The sequence below is a fragment of the Gallus gallus genome (genome assembly GCF_016699485.2).
Source record: "Gallus gallus isolate bGalGal1 chromosome 36 unlocalized genomic scaffold, bGalGal1.mat.broiler.GRCg7b 36_unloc1, whole genome shotgun sequence".
In the NCBI taxonomy this organism is placed as follows: Eukaryota; Metazoa; Chordata; class Aves; order Galliformes; family Phasianidae; genus Gallus; species Gallus gallus.
In genome coordinates, this window is record NW_024095961.1 from 23,907 (window position 1) to 46,138 (window position 22,232).

At 59.2% G+C, this 22,232-nt stretch overlaps 1 protein-coding gene across 1 annotated transcript; it reads left to right on the plus strand.

Annotated features, from left to right (window-relative positions):
• The first annotated feature begins 7,695 nt into the window (after window positions 1-7,695).
• On the plus strand, window positions 7,696-20,124 carry ELOB (elongin B). Its single transcript, XM_040656831.2, has 4 exons — window positions 7,696-7,746; window positions 11,545-11,679; window positions 15,695-15,803; window positions 20,003-20,124. The coding sequence occupies exons 1-4, from the start codon at window positions 7,744-7,746 to the stop codon at window positions 20,113-20,115; spliced, it is 360 nt and encodes a 119-aa protein (XP_040512765.1). The 5' UTR covers window positions 7,696-7,743; the 3' UTR covers window positions 20,116-20,124.
• The last annotated feature ends 2,108 nt before the right edge of the window (window positions 20,125-22,232 follow it).

Genomic DNA, 22,232 nt, shown 5'->3' on the forward strand with positions numbered 1-22,232 from the left:
GGAGTTTGGACTCACCCAACGGGTTCCCCCACCGCCCCCGCTTATGGGGTCAGCATAGGGACAGCCCCACAGCGGGGGGAGGGGGGGGGGGTGATGGCGGCCGTCAGCCCCATAGCGCCGCCCCATAGCGCTGCCCCATAGCACTGCCCCATAAACACCCATAGCTGCCCCATAGCGCCGCCCCCTGCCCCATAGCGCCGCCCCGTAGAGACGCCCGATAGCCCTATCCCATAGCGCTGCCCCATAGCGCCGCCCCCTAGCGTTGCCCCATAGCGCTGCCCCATAGCGCCGCCCCATAGAGACATCCATAGCTGCCTCATAGCGCTGCCCCATAGAGACACCCATAGCTGCCCCATAGCGCCGCCCCATAGCGCTGCCCCATAGCACGGCCCCATAAACACCCATAGCTGCCCCATAGCGCCGCCCCCTGCCCCATAGAGACGCTCCATAGCGCTGCCCCATAGCGCTGCCCCATAGAGACACCCATAGCTGCCCCATAGCGCTGCCCCATAGAGCCGCCCCATTGCGCCACCCCATAGCACCACCCCATAGCGCTGCCCCATAACGCCGCCCCATAGCGCTACCCCATAGAGCCACCCCATAGCCCTGCCCCATAGCGCCGCCCCATAGCGCCGCCCCATAGCTCTCACCTCATAGCGCTGCCCCATAGCGCCGCCCCATAGCGCCGCCCCATAGCTCTCACCCCCTGCCCCATAGCGCTGCCCCATAGCTCTCACCCCCTGCCCCATAGCGCCGCCCCATAGCGCAGCCCCATAGCTCTCACCCCATAGCGCTGCCCCATAGCGCCGCCCCATAGCTCTCACCCCCTGCCCCATAGCGCTGCCCCATAGCTCTCACCCCCTGCCCCATAGCGCCGCCCCACAGCTGCAGGGGAGGGTGGGGGGAACCCAAAGTTATGGGGTTGACGCCCCAAAGGACGCGGCTGTGGGGGGAGAAGGGCGAGTCCGGACAGGCACTTATGGGGCGGGACCCACATGTGTGGGGCGGGGATCCCTACAGTGGGGCCTTCTGTGGGGTCTCTATGGGGCTCTGTGGGGTCTCTATGGGTCTCTATGGGGTCTCTATGGGGCTCTATGGGGCTCTGTGGGGCTCTGTGGGGTCTCTATGGGGATCTATGGGGCTCTATGGGGTTCTGTGGGTTTCTATGGGGTCTCTATGGGGCTCTGTGGGGTCTCTATGGGTCTCTATGGGGCTCTGTGGGGTCTCTATGGGGCTCTGTGGGGTTCAATGGGGTCTCTATGGGGCTCTGTGGGGTTCTATGGGGTCTCTATGGGGCTCTATGGGGCTCTGTGGGGTTCTATGGGGCTCTGTGGGGCTCTATGGGGTTCTATGGGGTCTCTGTGGGGCTCTGTGGGGCCTCTATGGGTCTCTATGGGGCTCTGTGGGGCTCTGTGGGGTCTCTATGGGGATCTATGGGGCTCTATGGGGTTCTGTGGGTTTCTATGGGGTCTCTATGGGGCTCTGTGGGGTCTCTATGGGTCTCTATGGGGCTCTGTGGGGTCTCTATGGGGCTCTGTGGGGCTCTGTGGGGTTCTATGGGGTCTCTATGGGGCTCTGTGGGGTTCTGTGGGGCTTTGTGGGGTTCTGTGGGGCCCTATGAGGCTCTGTGGGGGCTGTGGGGTTCTATGGGGTCTCTATGGGGCTCTGTGGGGGCTGTGGGGACTCTGTGGGGTCTCTGTGGGGCTCTATGGGGCTCTGTGGGGTCTCTGTGGGGTCTCTATGGGGATCTATGGGGCTCTATGTGGCCCTGTGGGGTTCTATGGGGTCTCTATGGGGCTCTGTGGGGTCTCTGTGGGGCTCTGTGGGGTTCTATGCGGTCTCTATGGGGCTCTGTGGTGCTATATGGGTCTCTATGGGGCTCTGTGGGGTTCTATGGGGTCTCTATGGGTGTCTATGGGGTCTGTGGGGCTCTGTGTGGTCTCTATGGGGCTCTGTGGGGTCTCTATGGGGCTCTGCGGGGTTCTATGGGGCTCTGTGGGGTGTCTATGGGGCTCTGTGGGTTCTCTGTGGGGCTCTGTGGGGTCTCTATGGGGCTCTGTGGGGCTCTGTGGGGGCTGTGGGGTCTCTGTGAGGTCCCTATGGGGCTCTGTGGGGTTCTATGGAGTCTCTATGGGGTTCTATGGGGCTCTATGAGGTTCTGTGGGGCTCTGTGGGGTTCTGTGGGGCTCCGTGGGGTTCAGTGGTCTCTATGGGGTCTCTATGGGGCCTGTAGGGTTCTATGGGGCTTTGTGGGGTTCTGTGGGCTTCTGTGGGGGCTCTATGGGGCTCTGTGGGGTTCTATGGGGTCTCTATGGGGCTCTGCGGGGTTCTATGGGGCTCTGTGGGGTGTCTATGGGGCTCTGTGGGTTCTCTGTGGGGCTCTGTGGGGTGTCTCTGGGTCTCTATGGGGCTCTGTGGGGTTCTGTGGGGCTCTATGGGGCTCTGTGGGGCTCTGTGGGGTCTCTATGGGTCTCTATGTGTCTCTATGGGGTCTCTATGGGGCTCTGTGAAGCTCTATGGGGCTCTGTGGGGTCTCTGTGGGGTTCTTTGGGGTCTCTATGGGGCTCTGTGGGGTCTCTATGGGGTCTCTATGGGGCTCTGTGGGGCTCTGTGGGCTTCTATGGGGTCTCTATAGGGCTCTGTGGGGTTCTATGGGGTCTCTATGGGGCTCTGTGGGGTTCTGTGGGGCTCTGTGGGGTCTCTGTGGGGCTCTGTGGGGACTGTGGGGTCTCTGTGGAGTTCTATGGGGCTCTGTGGGGTTCTATGGAGTCTCTATGGGGCTCTGTGGGGTGTCTATGGGGCTCTGTGGGGTCTCTGTGGGGCTCTGTGGGGTCTCTGTGGAATTCTATGGGGCTCTGTGGGGTTCTATGGAGTCTCTATGGGGTCTCTATGGGGCTCTATGGGGCTCTGTGGGGTCTCTATGGGGCTCTGTGGGGCTCTGTGGGGGCTGTGGGGTCTCTGTGGGGTCCCTATGGGGCTCTGTGGGGTTCTATGGGGTCTCTATGTGTCTCTATGGGGTCTCTATGGGGCTCTGTGGGGTCTCTATGGGGCTCTGTGGGGTTCTATGGGGCTCTGTGGGGTCTCTGTGGGGTTCTTTGGGGTCTCTATGGGGCTCTGTGGGGTCTCTATGGGGTCTCTATGGGTCTCTGTGGGGCTCTGTGGGCTTCTATGGGGTCTCTATGGGGCTCTGTGGGGTTCTGTGGGGCTCTGTGGGGTTCTATGGGGCTCTGTGGTGTCTCTATGTGTCTCTATGGGGTCTCTATGGGGCTCTGTGGGGTTCTGTGGGGCTCTGTGGGGTCTCTGTGGGGCTCTGTGGGGACTGTGGGGTCTCTGTGGAGTTCTATGGGGCTCTGTGGGGTTCTATGGAGTCTCTATGGGGCTCTATGAGGTTCTGTGGGGCTCTGTGGGGTTCAGTGGTCTCTATGGGGTCTCTATGGGGTTCTATGGGGTTCTATGGGGCTCTATGAGGTTCTGTGGGGCCCTGTGGGGTTCTGTGGGTCTCTGTGGGGTCTCTATGGGGCTCTGTGGGGCTCTGTGGGGTTCTATGGGGTCTCTATGGGGTTCTATGGGGCTCTGTGTGTCTCTATGGGGCTGTGTGGGGTTCTATGGGGCTCTGTGGGGGCTGTGAGGTCTCTATGGGGTCTCTATGGGGCTCTGTAGGGTCTCTATGGGGCTCTGTGGGGTTCTATGGGGCTCTGTGGAGCTCTGTAGGGTTCTATGGGGTCTCTATGGGGCTCTGTGGGGTGTCTATGGGGCTCTGTGGGGTTCTGTGAAGCTCTATGGGGCTCTGTGGGGTCTCTGTGGGGCTCTGTGGGGCTCTATGTGTCTCTGTGGGGTTCTGTGAAGCTCTATGGGGCTCTGTGGGGTCTCTGTGGGGCTCTGTGGGGCTCTATGTGTCTCTGTGGGGTTCTATGGGGTCTCTATGGGGCTCTGTGGGGTCTCTATGGGGTCTCTATGGGGTCTCTATGGGGCTCTATGTGGCTCTGTGGGGTTCTATGGGGTCTCTATGGGGCTCTGTGGGGTCTCTATGGGTGTCTGTGGGGCTCTGTGGGGGCTGTGGGGTCTCTGTGGAGTCCCTATGGGGCTCTGTGGGGTTCTATGGAGTCTCTATGGGGCTCTATGGGGCTCTGTGGGGTCTCTATGGGGTCTCTATGGGGCTCTGTGCGGTTCAATGGGGTCTCTATGGGGCTCTGTGGGGTCTCTATGGGGTCTCTATGGGGCTCTATGGGGCTCTGTGGGGTTCTATGGGGCTCTGTGGGGCTCTATGGGGTCTCTATGGGGCTCTGTGGGGTGTCTATGGGGCTCTGTGGGGTCTCTGTGGGGCTCTGTGGGGTCTCTGTGGAATTCTATGGGGCTCTGTGGGGTTCTATGGAGTCTCTATGGGGCTCTGTGGGGTTCTATGGAGTCTCTATGGGGTCTCTATGGGGCTCTATGGGGCTCTGTGGGGTCTCTATGGGGCTCTGTGGGGCTCTGTGGGGGCTGTGGGGTCTCTGTGGGGTCCCTATGGGGCTCTGTGGGGTTCTATGGGGTCTCTATGTGTCTCTATGGGGTCTCTATGGGGCTCTGTGGGGTCTCTATGGGGCTCTGTGGGGTTCTATGGGGTCTCTATGGGGCTCTGTGGGGTTCTATGGGCTTCTATGGGGTCTCTATGGGGCTCTGTGGGGTTCTATGGGGCTCTGTGGAGCTCTGTAGGGTTCTATGGGGTCTCTATGGGGCTCTGTGGGGTGTCTATGGGGCTCTGTGGGGTTCTATGGGGTCTCTATGGGGTCTCTATGGGTCTCTGTGGGGCTCTGTGGGCTTCTATGGGGTCTCTATGGGTCTCTGTGGGGTTCTATGGGGCTCTGTGGGGCCCTATGGGGCTCTGTGGGGTCTCTATGGGGCTCTGTGGGGTTCTATGGGGTCTCTATGGGGCTCTGTGGGGCTCTGTGGGTCTCTATGGGGTCTCTATGGGGCTCTGTGGGGCTCTATGGGGTCTCTATGGGGCTCTATGTGGCTCTGTGGGGTTCTATGGGGTCTCTATGGGGCTCTGTGGGGTTCTGTGGGGCCTTGTGGGGTTCTGTGGGGCCCTATGAGGCTCTGTGGGGGCTGTGGGGTTCTATGGGGTCTCTATGGGGCTCTGTGGGGGCTGTGGGGACTCTGTGGGATCTCTGTGGGGCTCTATGGGGCTCTGTGGGGGCTCTGTGGGGCTCTATGGGGTTCTATGGGGTCTCTATGGGGCTCTGTGGGGTTCTATGGGGTCTCTATGGGGCTCTGTGGGGTTCTGTGGGGCTCTGTGGGGTTCTATGGGGCTCTGTGGGGTCTCTATGTGTCTCTATGGGGTCTCTATGGGGCTCTGTGAAGCTCTATGGGACTCTGTGGGGTCTCTGTGGGGCTCTGTGGGGTCTCTGTGGGGCTCTGTGGGGACTGTGGGGTGTCTGTGGAGTTCTATGGGGCTCTGTGGGGTTCTATGGAGTCTCTATGGGGCTCTATGAGGTTCTGTGGGGCTCTGTGGGGTTCTGTGGGGCTCCGTGGGGTTCAGTGGTCTCTATGGGGTCTCTATGGGGCCTGTGGGGTTCTATGGGGCTCTGTGGGGCTCTGTGGGGTCTCTATGGGGTTCTATGGGGCTCTGTGGGGTGTCTCTGGGTCTCTATGGGGCTCTGTGGGCTTCTGTGGGTCTCTATGGGGCTCTGTGGGGCTCTGTGGGGTGTCTATGGGTCTCTATGGGGCTCTGTGGGGTCTCTATGGGTCTCTATGGGGCTCTGTGGGGTCTCTATGGGGCTCTGTGGGGTTCTATGGGGTCTCTATGGGGTCTCTATGGGGCACTGTGGGGTCTCTATGGGTCTCTATGGGGCTCTCGGGGGTCTCTATAGGGCTCTGTGGGGTTCTATGGGGTCTCTATGGGGCTCTGTGGGGTCTCTGTGGGGCTCTGTGGGGACTGTGGGGTCTCTGTGGAGTTCTATGGGGCTCTGTGGGGTTCTATGGAGTCTCTATGGGGCTCTATGAGGTTCTGTGGGGCTCTGTGGGGTTCAGTGGTCTCAATGGGGTCTCTATGGGGTTCTATGGGGTCTCTATGGGGCTCTATGAGGTTCTGTGGGGCTCTGTGGGGTTCTCTGGGTCTCTGTGGGGTCTCTATGGGGCTCTGTGGGGCTCTGTGGGGTTCCATGGTGTCTCTATGGGGTTCTATGGGGCTCTGTGTGTCTCTATGGGGCTCTGTGGGGTTCTATGGGGCTCTGTGGGGGCTGTGAGGTCTCTATGGGGTCTCTATGGGGCTCTGTAGGGTCTCTATGGGGCTCTGTGTGGTCTCTATGGGGCTCTGTGGGGTCTCTATAGGGCTCTGTGGGGTTCTATGGGGTCTCTATGGGGCTCTGTGGGGTTCTATGGGGCTCTGTGGTGTCTCTATGTGTCTCTATGGGGTCTCTATGGGGCTCTGTGAAGCTCTATGGGACTCTGTGGGGTCTCTGTGGGGCTCTGTGGGTCTCTGTGGGGCTCTGTGGGGACTGTGGGGTCTCTGTGGAGTTCTATGGGGCTCTGTGGGGTTCTATGGAGTCTCTATGGGGCTCTATGAGGTTCTGTGGGGCTCTATGAGGTTCTGTGGGGCCCTGTGGGGTTCTCTGGGTCTCTGTGTGGTCTCTATGGGGCCTGTGGGGTCTCTATGGGGCTCTGTGGGGCTCTGTGGGGTTCTATGGGGATCTGTGGGGTCTCTATGGGGCTCTGTGGGGTTCTATGGGGCTCTATGGGGATCTGTGGGGTCTCTGGGTCTCTATAGGGCTCTGTGGGGTCTCTATGGGGCTCTGTGGGGCTCTGTGGGTCTCTATGGGGATCTGTGGGGTCTCTATGGGGCTCTGTGGGGTTCTATGGGGCTCTGTGGGGGCTGTGAGGTCTCTATGGGGTCTCTATGGGGCTCTGTGTGGTCTCTATGGGGCTCTGTGGGGTCTCTATGGGGTCTCTACGGGGCTCTATGTGGCTCTGTGGGGTTCTATGGGGTCTCTATGGTGCTCTGTGGGGTTCCATGGGGTCTCTATGGGGCTCTGAGGGGTTCTATGGGGTTCTGTGTGGCCCCACAGACCCCACAGGGCCCCTATAGTGCCCCACAGACCCCATCTCTGCACGTATAGGAACCCCATAGAACCCCATAGAACCGCATATAGTGACCCCACATGACCCCACAGAGCCCCATAGGGCCCCTATAGAGCCCTACAGACCCCAGTTCTGGACCTATAGGGACCCCATAGTGCCCCACAGACCCCACAGAGCCCCATAGGGCCCCTATTGTGCCCCACAGACCCCAATTCTGGACCTATAGGGACCCCATAGCACCCCACAGTGACCCCATAGGACCCCATAGGGCCCCTATAGTGCCCCACAAAACCCCTCTCTGGACCCAGAGGAGCCCCATAGACCCACAGTGACCCCATATGGCCCCACAGAGCCCCATAGGGCCCCTATTGTGCCCCACAGACCCCAATTCTGGACCCATAGGAACGGCATAGACTCACAGTGACCCCATATGGCCCCACAGAGCCCCATAGGCGCCCCACAGAGCCCTATAGGACCGCCCACTCCCCCCCCCCAAAATGGCGGCGGCCGCACGGAGCCAGCGTACAAAATGGCGGCGCCCTGCCAGGGCCGTGACCGGATGTGGGCGGGGAAACCGGAAGCGGAAGTGAGGCCGGCAGGAAACGGCGCGGACCGGAAGCGCAGTCGAGGAGAACTTCCGGCCGCGGGGAGTGCCGGGAGCGCAGCGCAGAGCAGAGCGGAGCGGAGATGGTACCGGGATGGGGGGGAGGGGGGGAGGGGATAAACGGAGGCGAAGTGGGGGAGGGGGGAGACGGGCAGAGGGGGCGGGGCTATGGGAGGAAGGGGCGGGGCCTCCCGGGGGGGTTTGGGGGTCCCCAATTCACAAAGCGCCGTTTCGGGGCTCCGTGCTGCGCCCCCTTCGCCCCCCCCGCATTGGGGCGCCCCCACAGCTCGAGGCCACGCCCCCTACCTCGAGGCCACGCCCACACACGCCGAGACCACGCCCCTTCTCACCGAGGCCACGCCCACATCGCAACGGGCCCCGATTTGTTCCCCCACACCGAGGCCACGCCCACAAAGCGAAGCCACGCCCCCGCGCGCAGAGGCCACGCCCACGTCGCTTTGTAGCCCCATAGCGAGGCCACGCCCACATAGCGAGGCCACGCCCTTTCACTGCGGAGACCCGGAAGTGCTGCGACCCCCTGACCCCATAGCCCCTGACCTGTGACCTCTGACCCCATAGCCCCACAACCCCCTGACCCCATAACCTCTGACCTGTAACCTCTGACCCCGTAGCCCCATACCCCATAACCCCACAACCCCCTGACCCCATAACCTGACCCCATAGCCCCCTACCCCATGACCCCTTGACCCCATAGGCCCTGACCCCATAACCCCCCAACCCCTTGACCCCGTAGGTCCTGACCCCATAACCTCTGACCCCATAACCCCACAACCCCGTGACCCCATAACCTCTGACCCCATAACCCCACAACCCCGTGACCCCATAGGCCCTGACCCCATAACCCCATGACCCCTTGACCCCATAGGCCCTGACCTCATAACCCCACAACCCCTTGACCCCATAGGCCCTGACCCCATAGGCCCTGACCCCATAACCCCACAACCCCCTGACCCCATAGCCCCTGACCCCATAACCTCTGACCTGTAACCTCTGACCCCATAACCCCTGACTCCATAACCCCACAACCCCCCGACCCCATAACCCTGCCCCCTGGCCCCATAACCCCTGACCTATAATCTCTGACCCCATAACCCCACACCCCGCTGACCCCATAACCCCTGACCCATAACCTCCGATCCCATAACCCTACAACCCCCTGACCCCATAACCTCTGACCCCATAACCCCTGACTGCCATCACCAGAACCATAACCCCATATACCCCTATGGGCTGTCCATATAATCCTATAGGATGTCCATATAACTCCATATATCCCCATATAACCCCATATGCCCCCATATAATCCTATGGGCTCTCCATATAACCCCATATACCCCCCTATAACCCCATATGCCCCCATATAACCCTATGGGCTGTCCTTATAACCCTATATAACCCCATATAATTTTATGGGCTGTCCATATAACCCCATATGACCCCATATAACCCTATGGGCTGTCCATTTAACCCCATATGACCCCATATCCCCCCATATCTCCCCATATACCCCATATAACCCTATGGGCTGTCCATATAACCCTATGGGCTGTCCAAATAACCCCATATATCCCCATATAACCGTATGGGCTGTCCATATAACCCTATGGGCTGTCCATATAACCCCATATATCCCCATATAACCGTATGGGCTGTCCATATAACCCTATGGGCTGTCCATATAACCCCATATATCCCCATATAACCCTATGGGCTGTCCATATAACCCCATATATCCCCATATAACCGTATGGGCTGTCCATATAACCCTATGGGCTGTCCATATAACCCCATATATCCCCATATAACCCTATGGGCTGTCCATATAACCCTATGGGCTGTCCATATAACCCCGTATATCCCCATATAACCCTATGGGCTGTCCATATAACCCCATATATCCCCATATAACCCTGTGGGCTGTCCATATAACCGTATGGGCTGTCCATATAACCCCATATGACCCCATATCCCCCCATAGACCCCCATCTGACCCCATCTGACCCCATACAGGACGTGTTCCTGATGATCCGGCGCCATAAGACCACCATCTTCACGGACGCCTATGGGCTGTCCATATAACCCTATGGGCTGTCCATATGACCCCATATAACCCCATATGACCCCATATGACCCCATATGACCCCATACGACCCCATACGACCCCATCTGACCCCATACAGGACGTGTTCCTGATGATCCGGCGCCATAAGACCACCATCTTCACGGACGCCTATGGGCTGTCCATATGACCCCATATGACCCCATATCCCCCTATATGCCCCCATATAACCCCATATATCCCTATATAACCCTATGGGCTGTCCATATGACCCCATATGACCCTGTATGACCCCATATGACCCCGTATGACCCCATCTGACCCCATCTGACCCCATACAGGACGTGTTCCTGATGATCCGGCGCCATAAGACCACCATCTTCACGGACGCCTATGGGCTGTCCATATAACCCTATGGGCTGTCCATATAACCCTATGGGCTGTCCATATGACCCCATATGACCCCATACGACCCCATATGACCCCATACGACCCCATACGACCCCATACAGGACGTGTTCCTGATGATCCGGCGCCATAAGACCACCATCTTCACGGACGCCTATGGGCTGTCCATATAACCCTATGGGCTGTCCATATGACCCCATATAACCCCATATGACCCCATATGACCCCATATGACCCCATACGACCCCATACGACCCCATCTGACCCCATACAGGACGTGTTCCTGATGATCTGGCGCCATAAGACCACCATCTTCACGGACGCCTATGGGCTGTCCATATGACCCCATATGACCCCATATCCCCCTATATGCCCCCATATAACCCCATATATCCCTATATAACCCTATGGGCTGTCCATATGACCCCATATGACCCTGTATGACCCCATATGACCCCGTATGACCCCATCTGACCCCATACAGGACGTGTTCCTGATGATCCGGCGCCATAAGACCACCATCTTCACGGACGCCTATGGGCTGTCCATATAACCCTATGGGCTGTCCATATAACCCTATGGGCTGTCCATATGACCCCATATGACCCCATACGACCCCATATGACCCCATACGACCCCATACGACCCCATACAGGACGTGTTCCTGATGATCCGGCGCCATAAGACCACCATCTTCACGGACGCCTATGGGCTGTCCATATAACCCTATGGGCTGTCCATATGACCCCATATAACCCCATATGACCCCATATGACCCCATATGACCCCATACGACCCCATACGACCCCATCTGACCCCATACAGGACGTGTTCCTGATGATCCGGCGCCATAAGACCACCATCTTCACGGACGCCTATGGGCTGTCCATATGACCCCATATGACCCCATATCCCCCTATATGCCCCCATATAACCCCATATATCCCTATATAACCCTATGGGCTGTCCATATGACCCCATATGACCCTGTATGACCCCATATGACCCCGTATGACCCCATCTGACCCCATCTGACCCCATACAGGACGTGTTCCTGATGATCCGGCGCCATAAGACCACCATCTTCACGGACGCCTATGGGCTGTCCATATAACCCTATGGGCTGTCCATATAACCCTATGGGCTGTCCATATGACCCCATATGACCCCATACGACCCCATATGACCCCATACGACCCCATACGACCCCATACAGGACGTGTTCCTGATGATCCGGCGCCATAAGACCACCATCTTCACGGACGCCTATGGGCTGTCCATATGACCCTATGGGCTGTCCATATGACCCCATATAACCCCATATGACCCCATATGACCCCATATGACCCCATATGACCCCATACGACCCCATCTGACCCCATCTGACCCCATACAGGACGTGTTCCTGATGATCCGGCGCCATAAGACCACCATCTTCACGGACGCCAAGGAGTCGAGCACAGTGCTGGAGCTGAAGCGCATCGTGGAGGGGATCCTCAAACGGCCGCCCGAGGAGCAGCGCCTCTACAAGGTGAGCTATGGGCTGTGGGGCGGCTGTGGGGTGTCTGTGGGGGGGGCTGTGGGGTGATATGGGGTGGCTATGGGGTGATATGGGGTGTCTATTGGGGTCTATGGGGTGTTATAGGGTGTCTATGGGGGGCTATGGGGGGCTATGGGGTGTCTGTGGGGGGCTATGGGGTGTTATAGGGTGTCTATGGGGGGCTATGGGGTGTCTGTGGGGGGCTATGGGGTGTTATAGGGTGGCTATGGGGGGGCTATGGGGTGATACGGGGTGTCTGGGGGGGGCTATGGGGTGTCTGGGGGTGGGGCTGTGGGGTGATATGGGGTGTCTGTGGGGGGCTATGGGGTGTCTGTGATGGCTATGGGGTGTTATAGGGTGTCTATGGGGGGCTATGGGGTGATATGGGGTGGCTGTGGGGTCATATGGGGCGCTATGAGGTGTCTGTGGGGGGCTGTGGGGTGATATGGGGTGTCTGTGGGGGGCTATGGGGTGTTATAGGGTGTCTATGGGGGGCTCTATGGGGTGATATGGGGTGTCTGGGGGGGCTATGGGGTGATGTGGGGTGTCTTTGGGGGTTATGGGCTGTGGGGGGGCCTTGGAGCGTCTATGGGGGGCTATGGGGTGTCTGTGGGGGGCTGTGGGGTGATATGGGGTGTCTGTGGGGGGCTATGGGGTGTTATAGGGGGCTATGGGGTGTCTGTGGGGGGCTGTGGGGTGATATGGGGTGGCTATGGGGGGCTATGGGGTGATATGGGGTGGCTGTGGGGGGCTTAGGGGTGATATGGGGTGGCTGTGGGGGGCTATGGGTTGATACGGGGCTTTATAGGGGTCTATGGGGTGATATGGGGTGTCTGTGGGGGGCTATGGGGTGTCTGTGGGGGGCTGTGGGGTGATATGGGGTGGCTGTAGGGTCATATGGGGCGCTATGGGGTGTCTGTGGGGGGCTATGGGGTGTCTGTGGGGGGCTGTGGGGTGATATGGGGTGTCTGTGGGGGGCTATGGGGTGTTATAGGGTGTCTGTGGGGGGCTATGGGGTGATACGGGGTTTTATAGGGTGATATGGGGTGATATGAGGTGTCTGTGGGGGGCTATGGGGTGTCTGTGGGGGGCTGTGGGGTGATATGGGGTGGCTATGGGGGGCTACGGGGTGATATGGGGTGTCTGGGGGGGCTATGGGGTGATATGGGCTGTCTGTGGGGGGCTATGAGGTGTCTGGGGGGGGCTGTGGGGTGATATGGGGTGGCTATGGGGGGGCTATGGGGTGATACGGGGTTTTATAGGGTGACATGGGGTGATATGGGGTGTCTGTGGGCAGCTATGGGGTGTCTGGGGGGGGCTATGGGGTGATGTGGGGTGTCTTTGGGGGCTATGGGCTGTGGGGGGGCTGTAGGGTTGTCTGTGGGGCGCTATGGGGTGTCTGGGGGGGGTATGGGGTGATATGTGGTGGTTATGGGGGGCTATGGGGTGATAAGGGGTGTCTGGGGGGGGCTATGGGGTGTCTGGGGGGGGGCTGTGGGGTGATATGGGGTGTCTGTGGGGGGCTATGGGGTGATACAGGGTGTCTATGGGGGCTATGGGGTGTCTGTGATGGCTATGGGGTGTTATAGGGTGTCTATGGGGGGCTATGGGGTGATATGGGGTGTCTGTGTGGTCATATGGGGCGCTATGGGGGGGCTGTGGGGGGCTGTGGGGTGATATGGGGTGTCTGTGGGGGGCTATGGGGTGTTATAGGGTGTCTATGGGGGGCTATGGGGGGGTTGTGGGGCGTCTGGGGTGTCTATGGGGGGCTGTGGGGTTATATGGGGTGTCTGTGGGGGGCTATGGGGTGATACGGGGTGTCTATGGGGGCTATGGGGTGTCTGTGGGGGGCTGTGGGGTGATATGGGGTGTCTGTGGGGGGCTATGGGGTGATACGGGGCTTTATAGGGGTCTATGGAGTGATATGGGGTGTCTGAGGGGGGCTGTGGGGTGATATGTGGTGGTTATGGGGGGCTATGGGGTGATAAGGGGTGTCTGGGGGGGGCTATGGGGTGTCTGGAGGGGGGCTGTGGGGTGATATGGGGTGTCTGTGGGGGGCTATGGGGTGATACGGGGTGTCCATGGGGGCTATGGGGTGTCTGTGATGGCTATGGGGTGTTATAGGGTGTCTATGGGGGGCTATGGGGTGATATGGGGTGTCTGTGTGGTCATATGGGGCGCTATGGGGGGGCTGTGGGGGGCTGTGGGGTGATATGGGGTGTCTGTGGGGGGCTATGGGGTGTTATAGGGTGTCTATGGGGGGCTATGGGGGGGCTGTGGGGCGTCTGGGGTGTCTATGGGGGGCTGTGGGGTTATATGGGGTGTCTGTGGGGGGCTATGGGGTGATACGGGGTGTCTATGGGGGCTATGGGGTGTCTGTGGGGGGCTGTGGGGTGATATGGGGTGTCTGTGGGGGGCTATGGGGTGATACGGGGCTTTATAGGGGTCTATGGAGTGATATGGGGTGTCTGAGGGGGGCTGTGGGGTGATATGTGGTGGTTATGGGGGGCTATGGGGTGATACGGGGTGTCTGGGGGGGGCTATGGGGTGTCTGGGGGGGGGGCTGTGGGGTGATATGGGGTGTCTGTGGGGGGCTATGGGGTGATACGGGGTGTCTATGGGGGCTATGGGGTGTCTGTGATGGCTATGGGGTGTTATAGGGTGTCTATGGGGGGCTATGGGGTGATATGGGGTGTCTGTGGGGTCATATGGGGCGCTATGGGGTGTCTGTGGGAGGCTGTGGGGTGATATGGGGCGCTATGGGGTGCTATGGGGCTCTATGATGTTCTATGGGGCTCCATGGGGCACTGTGGGGCTCTGTGGGACGCTGTGGGGCTCTATGGGGCGCTATGGGGCTCTATGATGCTCTATGGGGCTCTATGGTGCTCTGTGGGGTCTCTGTGGGGCTCTATGGGGTGGCTATGGGGCGCTATGGGGCTCTATGATGCTCTATGGGGCTCCATTGGGCATTGTGGGGCTCTGTGGGGCGCTATGGGGCTCTATGGGGTGCTATGGGGCTCTATGATGCTCTATGGGGCTCTATGGTGCTCCGTGGGGCATTGTGGGGTCTCTATGGGGTGCTGTGGGGTGCTATGATGCTCTATGGGGCTCTGTGGGGCATTGTGGGGCTCTGTGGGGCTCTATGATGCTCTATGGGGCTCTATTGGGCTCTGTGGGGTCTCTGTGGGGCTCTATGGGGCGCTGTGGGGCTCTATGGGGACTCTGTGGGACTCTGTGGGGCTCTATGGGGCTCTATGGGGTGGCTATGGGATGCTATGCGGTTCTATGATGTTCTATGGGGTGCTGTGGGGTGCTATGGGGCTCTATGATGCTCTATGGGGCTCTGTGAGGTCTCTATGAGGCTCTGTGGGGCTCTATGGGGCGCTATGGGGCTCTATGATGCTCTATGGGGCTCTATGTGGCTCTATGGGGCGCTATGTGGCAGTATGGGGCTCTGTGGGGCTCTATGGGGCTCTGTGGGGTCTCTGTGGGGCTCTATGATGCTCTATGGGGCATTATGGGGCTCTATGATGCTCTGTGGTGCTCTGTGGGGTCTCTATGGGGCTCTATGGGGCGCTATGGGGCTTTGTGGGGTCTCTGTGGGGCTCTGTGGGGCGCTATGGGGCGCTATGTGGCAGTATGGGGCTCTGTGGGGCTCTATGGGGCTCTGTGGGGTCTCTGTGGGGCTCTATGATGCTCTATGGGGCATTATGGGGCTCTATGATGCTCTGTGGTGCTCTGTGGGGTCTCTATGGGGCTCTATGGGGCGCTATGGGGCTTTGTGGGGTCTCTGTGGGGCTCTGTGGGGCGCTATGGGGCGCTATGTGGCAGTATGGGGCTCTGTGGGGCTCTATGGGGCTCTGTGGGGCATTATGGGGCTCTACGATGCTCTATGGTGCTCTGTGGGGTTTCTATGGGGCTCTATGGGGCGCTATGGGGCTTTGTGGGGTCTCTATGGGGCTCTGTGGGGCGCTATGGGGCGCTATGGGGCGGCTGTACCCCACAGGACGAGCAGCTGTTGGACGACTCGAAGACGTTGGGCGACTGCGGCTTCACCAGTCAGACCGCCCGGCCGCAGGCGCCCGCAACCGTGGGGCTGGCGCTGCGCAGCGCTGGTGGGTCTGCCCCACAGCTCGTTCTATGGGGCGGGGGGGGTACGTGTGGGGGGGTTGGGGGTTCTTATGGGGGGGTTTGGGGGCACTTATGGGGGGATTGGGGGCACTTATGGGGGTTTGGGGGCACTTATGGGGGGATATGGGGGTTCTTATGGGGGGGGTTGGGGGCACTTATGGGGCGGGGGGGTACTTATGGGGGGGTTGGGGGCACTTATGGGGGTTTGGGGGCACTTATGGGGGGATTGGGGGTTCTTATGGGGGGATATGGGGTTCTTATGGGGGGGTTGGGGGCATTTATGGGGCGGGGGGGGTACTTGGGGGGTTGGGGGCACCTATGGGGGTTTGGGGGCACTTATGGGGGGGTTGGGGGCACTTATGGGGCGGGGGGGGTACTTGTGGGGGGGTTGGGGGCACTTATGGGGGGATTGAGGGCATTTATGGGGGGATTGGGGGTGGTTATGGGGGGATTGGGGGCACTTATGGGGCAGGGAGGGAGGATTGGGGGCACTTATGGGTGATTTGAGGGCACTTATGGGGCGGGGAGGAGGGGTTGGGGGTTCTTAAGGGGGGTTGGGGGCACTTATGGGGCGGGGGGGGTACGTGTGGGGGGGTTGGGGGTTCTTATGGGGGGTTTGGGGGCACTTATGGGGGTTTGGGGGCACTTATGGGGGGATTGGGGGCACTTATGGGGGATTGGGGGTTCTTATGGGGGGATTGGGGGTTCTTATGGGGGGATATGGGGTTCTTATGGGGGGGTTGGGGGCATTTATGGGGCGGGGGGGGTACTTGGGGGGTTGGGGGCACCTATGGGGGTTTGGGGGCACTTATGGGGGGGTTGGGGGCACTTATGGGGCGGGGGGGGGTACTTGTGGGGGGGGGTGGGGGCACTTATGGGGGGATTGAGGGCATTTATGGGGGGATTGGGGGTGGTTATGGGGGGGTTGGGGGCACTTATGGGGCAGGGAGGGAGGATTGGGGGCACTTATGGGTGATTTGGGGGCACTTATGGGGCGGGGAGGAGGGGTTGGGGGTTCTTAAGGGGGGTTGGGGGCACTTATGGGGCAGGGGGGGTACGTGTAGGGGGGTTGGGGGTTCTTATGGGGGGGTTGGGGGCATTTATGGGGGTTTGGGAGCACTTATGGGGGGATATGGGGTTCTTATGTGGGGGTTGGGGGCACTTATGGGGCGGGGGGGGGTACTTGTGGGGGGTTTGGGGGCACCTATGGGGGTTTGGGGGCACTTATGGGGGGATTGGGGGCACTTATGGGGGGATTGGGGGTTCTTATGGGGGGGTTGGGGGCATTTATGGGGCGGGGGGTTACTTGGGGGGTTGGGGGTTCTTATGGGGGGATATGGAGTTCTTATGGGGGGGGTTGGGGGCATTTATGGGGGTTTGGGGGCACTTATGGGGGGATTGGGGGCACCTATGGGGCCATATGGGGCATTTGGGGTCATTTTGATCCATCCTTGAGACACCTATGGGGCACCCGGGTTTATTTTGGGGCCATTTGGGGCCATTTTGGGGCCATTTGGGCCATTTGGGGCCCATTTGGGGCACCTGGGCTCATTTTGGGGCCATTTTGGGTCCATTTTGGGGCTCATTTGGGGCCATTTTGGGGCCATTTGGGGCTCGTTTGGGGCCCATTTGGGGCACCTGGGCTCATTTTGGGGCCATTTTGGGTCCGTTTGGGGCATTTTGGGGCCATTTTGGGTCCATTTGGGGCATTTTGGGGCCATGTGGGGCTCATTTGGGACACCTGGGCTCATTTTGGGGCCATTTGGGGGCAATTTTGAGGCCTTTTGGGGCCATTTGGGGCTCATTTGGTGCAACTGGGCTCATTTTGGGGCCATTCTGGGTCCATTTGGGGGCAATTTTGGGGCCATTTGGGGCACCTGGGCTCATTTTGGGGCCATTTTGGGTCCTTTTGGGGCCATTTGGGGCATTTTGGGGCCATTTTGGGGCCATTTGGGGCACCTGGGCTCATTTTGGGGCCATTTTGGGGCCATTTGGGGCATTTTGGGGCCATTTTGGGTCCATTTGGGGTCATTTTGATCCATCCTTGAGACACCTATGGGGCACCCGGGTTTATTTTGGGGCCATTTGGGGCCATTTTGGGTCTATTTGGGGCAGTTTTGGGGCCATTTTGGGCACCTGGGCTCATTTTGGGGCCATTTTGGGTCCATTTGGGGGCAATTTTGGGGCCATTTGGGGCACCTGGGCTCATTTTGGGGCCATTTTGGGTCCATTTGGGGCACCTGGGCTCATTTTGGGGCCATTTTGGGTCCATTTGGGGCACCTGGGCTCATTTTGGGGCCATTTTGGGTCCATTTGGGGGCAATTTTGGGGCCATTTGGGGCACCTGGGCTCATTTTGGGGCCATTTTGGGTTCTTTTGGGGCATTTTGGGGCCATTTTGGGTCATTTTGGGGCAGTTTTGGGGCCATTTGGGGCTCATTTGGGGCACCTGGGCTCATTTTGGGGCCATTTGGGGGCAATTTTGAGGCCATTTGGGGCTCATTTGGTGCAACTGGGCTCATTTTGGGGCCATTCTGGGTCCATTTGGGGGCAATTTTGGGGCCATTTGGGGCACCTGGGCTCATTTTGGGGCCATTTTGGGTCCATTTGGGGCACCTGGGCTCATTTTGGGGCCATTTTGGGTCCATTTGGGGGCAATTTTGGGGCCATTTGGGGCACCTGGGCTCATTTTGGGGCCATTTTGGGTTCTTTTGGGGCATTTTGGGGCCATTTTGGGTCATTTTGATCCATTCTTGAGACACCTATGGGGCACCCGGCTTTATTTTGGGGCCATTTGGGGCCATTTTGGGTCTATTTGGGGCAGTTTTGGGGCCATTTGGGGCTCATTTGGGGCACCTGGGCTCATTTTGGGGCCATTTGGGGGCAATTTTGAGGCCATTTGGGGCTCATTTGGGGCAACTGGGCTCATTTTGGGGCCATTTTGGGTCCATTTGGGGCACCTGGGCTCATTTTGGGGCCATTTTGGGTCAATTTGGGGCCATTTTGGGGCCATTTGGGGCAACTGGGCTCATTTTGGGGCCATTTTGGGTCCATTTGGGGCCATTTGGGGCATTTTGGGGCCATCTTGGGTGTATTTGGGGTCATTTTGATCCATCCTTGAGACACCTATGGGGCACCCGGGTTTATTTGGGGCCATTTGGGGCCATTTTGGGTCTATTTGGGGCAGTTTTGGGGCCATTTGGGGCACCTGGGCTCATTTTGGGGCCATTTTGGGTCCATTTGGGGCCATTTGGGGCCATCTTGGGTGTATTTGGGGTCATTTTGATCCATCCTTGAGACACCTATGGGGCACCCGGGTTTATTTGGGGCCATTTGAGGGCCATTTTGGGTCTATTTGGGACATTTTGGGGCCATTTTGGGTCCGTTTGGGGGCAATTTTGGGGCTATTTGGGGCATTTTGGGGCCATTTGGGGCAGTTTTGGGGCCATTTGGGGCACCTGGGCTCATTTTGGGGCCATTTGGGTCTATTTGGGGTCATTTTGATCCATTCTTGAGACACCTATGGGGCACCCGGGTTTATTTGGGGCCATTTGGGGCCATTTTGGGTCTATTTGGGGCATTTTGGGGCCTTTTGGGGCTCATTTTGGGACCATTTGGGGGCAATTTTGAGGCCATTTGGGGCCTTTTGGGGCTCATTTGGGGCAACTGGGCTCATTTTGGGGCCATTTTGGGGCCATTTTGGGTCCATTTGGGGCACCTGGGCTCATTTTGGGGCCATTTTGGGTCCATTTGGGGTCATTTTGATCCATTCTTGAGACACCTATGGGGCACCCGGGTTTATTTGGGGCCATTTGGGGCCATTTTGGGACTATTTGGGGCATTTTGGGGCCATGTGGGGCTCATTTGGGACACCTGGGCTCATTTTGGGGCCGTTTTGGGTCTGTTTGGGGGCAATTTTGGGGCCACTTGGGGCACCTGGGTTTATTTTGGGGCCATTTTGGGTCAGTTTGGGGGCAATTTTGGGGCTATTTGGGACATTTTGGGCCCATTTGGGGCAGTTTTGGGGCCATTTGGGGCACCTGGGCTCATTTTGGGGCCATTTTGGGTCCATTTGGGGTCATTTTGATCCATCCTTGAGACACCTATGGGGCACCCGGGTTTATTTGGGGGCCATTTGGGGCCATTTTGGGGTCATTTTCCCCCCTTTTTCCCCCCCGCCCCAGATGAATGTTTTGAGGCTCTGCGCATCGACGCCTTCTCCAGCCCCCCCGAGCTCCCGGATGTGATGAAACCTCAGGACTCAGCAGGGGGGGCCAACGAGACCCCCGTCCAGTGACCCCCCCCCCCCCCCAAAAAAAACCCCATATCCCCCCCCCAAAAAAACCCCAAAAGGTTTCCCTCCCCACCCCCCCTTCCCATAAATAAAGCTCTGCACGTCGATCCTCTCATAGAGGATCCCATAGAGGGCTCCAAAGGGGATTTGGGGGTCCTGTGGGGAGATGGCGGTCCCATGGGGAGATGAGGGTCCCATAAAGGGGTTCAAAGGGAATTTGGGGGTCCTGTGGGGAGATGGGGGTCCCACAGAGGGGATCTGGGGGTCCCATGGGGAGATGAGGGTCCCATAAAGGGGTTCAAAGGGAATTTGGGGGTCCTGTGGGGAGATGGGGGTCCTGTATGGGACTCCCAATAGGATTTGGGGGTCCTGAAGGGATTTCAGGGTCCCATAAAAGGGTCCAAAGGGGATTTGGGGGTCGTGTGGGGAGATGGGGGTCCTATAAGGGAGTCCCAATAGGATTTGGGGGTCTCATGGGGAGATGGGGGTCCTGTATGGGAGTCCCAATAGGATTTGGGGGTCCCATAGAGGGGTCCAAAGGGGATTTGGGGGTCCTATAAGGGAGTCCCAATAGGATGTGGGGGTCCCGAGGGGATTTGGGGGTCCCATAGAGGGGTCCAAAGGGGATTTGGGGGTCCTGTGGGGAGATGGGGGTCCTATAAGGGAGTCCCAATAGGATGTGGGGGTCCCGAGGGGATTTGGGGGTCCCATAGAGGGGTCCAAAGGGGATTTGGGGGTCCTGTGGGGAGATGGGGGTCCCATAAAGGGGTCCAAAGGGAATTTGGGGGTCCTGTGGGGAGATGAGGGTCCCATAAAGGGGTCCAAAGGGAATTTGGGGGTCCTGTGGGGAGATGGGGGTCCCATAGAGGGGTCCAAAGGGGATCTGGGGGTCCTGTGAGGAGATGGGGGTCCCATAAAGGGGTCCAAAGGGAATTTGGGGGTCCCGTGGGGAGATGAGGGTCCTATAAGGGAGTCCCAATAGGATGTGGGGGTCCTGTGGGGATTTGGGGGTCCCATAGAGGGGTCCAAAGGGGATTTGGGGGTCTCATGGGGAGATGTGGGTCCTGTATGGGAGCCCCAATAGGATTTGGGGGTCCCGTGGGGCGCTGTGAGTCCCATAGTAGGGATCTGGGGATCCCATGGGGTGATGTGGGTCCCATAGAAAGGGTCTGGGGGTCCCATGGGGTGATGTGGGTCCCATAGAGGGGATTTGGGGGTCCCATGGGGAGATGTGGGTCCCATAAAGGGGATCTGGGGGTCCCATGGGGTGATGTGGGTCCCAATAGGATTTGAGGGTTCCTACAGAGGGGATCTGGGGGTCCCATGGGGAGATGTGGGTCCCATAGTGGGGATCTGGGGGTCCCATGGGGTGATGTGGGTCCCATAGAGGGGATCAGGGGGTCCCATGGGGAGATGTGGATCCCATAAAGGGGATCTGGGGGTCCCATGGGGTGATGTGGGTCCCAATAGGATTTGAGGGTTCCTACAGAGGGGATCTGGGGGTCCCATGGGGAAGTGGGGGTCCCATAGAGGGGATCTGGGGGTCCCATGGGGAGATGTGGGTCCCAATAGGATTTGAGGGTTCCTACAGAGGGGATCTGGGGGTCCCATGGGGAGATGTGGGTCCCATAGTGGGGATCTGGGGGTCCCATTGGGAAATGTGGGTCCCATAGAAGGGATCTAGGTTCCAATAGGATCTGGGGGTCCCATGGGGAGATGTGGGTCCCATAGAGGGGATCTGGGTCCCAATAGGATCTGGGGGTCCCATGGGGAGATGGGGGTCCCATAGAGGGGATGTGGGGGTCCCGTGGGGCGCTGTGGGGGTACCGAGGCCGCTCCTCCTGCGCTGTGATCCGGGGGGGTCCGGGCGGCACTCCATGCAGATGTGGGGGGCGGTTGGGGGGGCAGTTGGGGGGCAGTAGGGGCAGTTGTGAGGTGGATATGGGGCAAAGGGGGCAGTTGTGGGGCAATAGGAGCGGTTGTGAGGTGGATTTGGGGTAATAGGGGCAGTTGTGGGGCAATAGGGGCAGTTTTGAGGTGGGTGGGGGGTAATAGGGGCAGTTGTGGGGCGAGAGGGGAAGTTGTGGGGCAACAGGAGAATCCTGAGGGCAGATATGGGG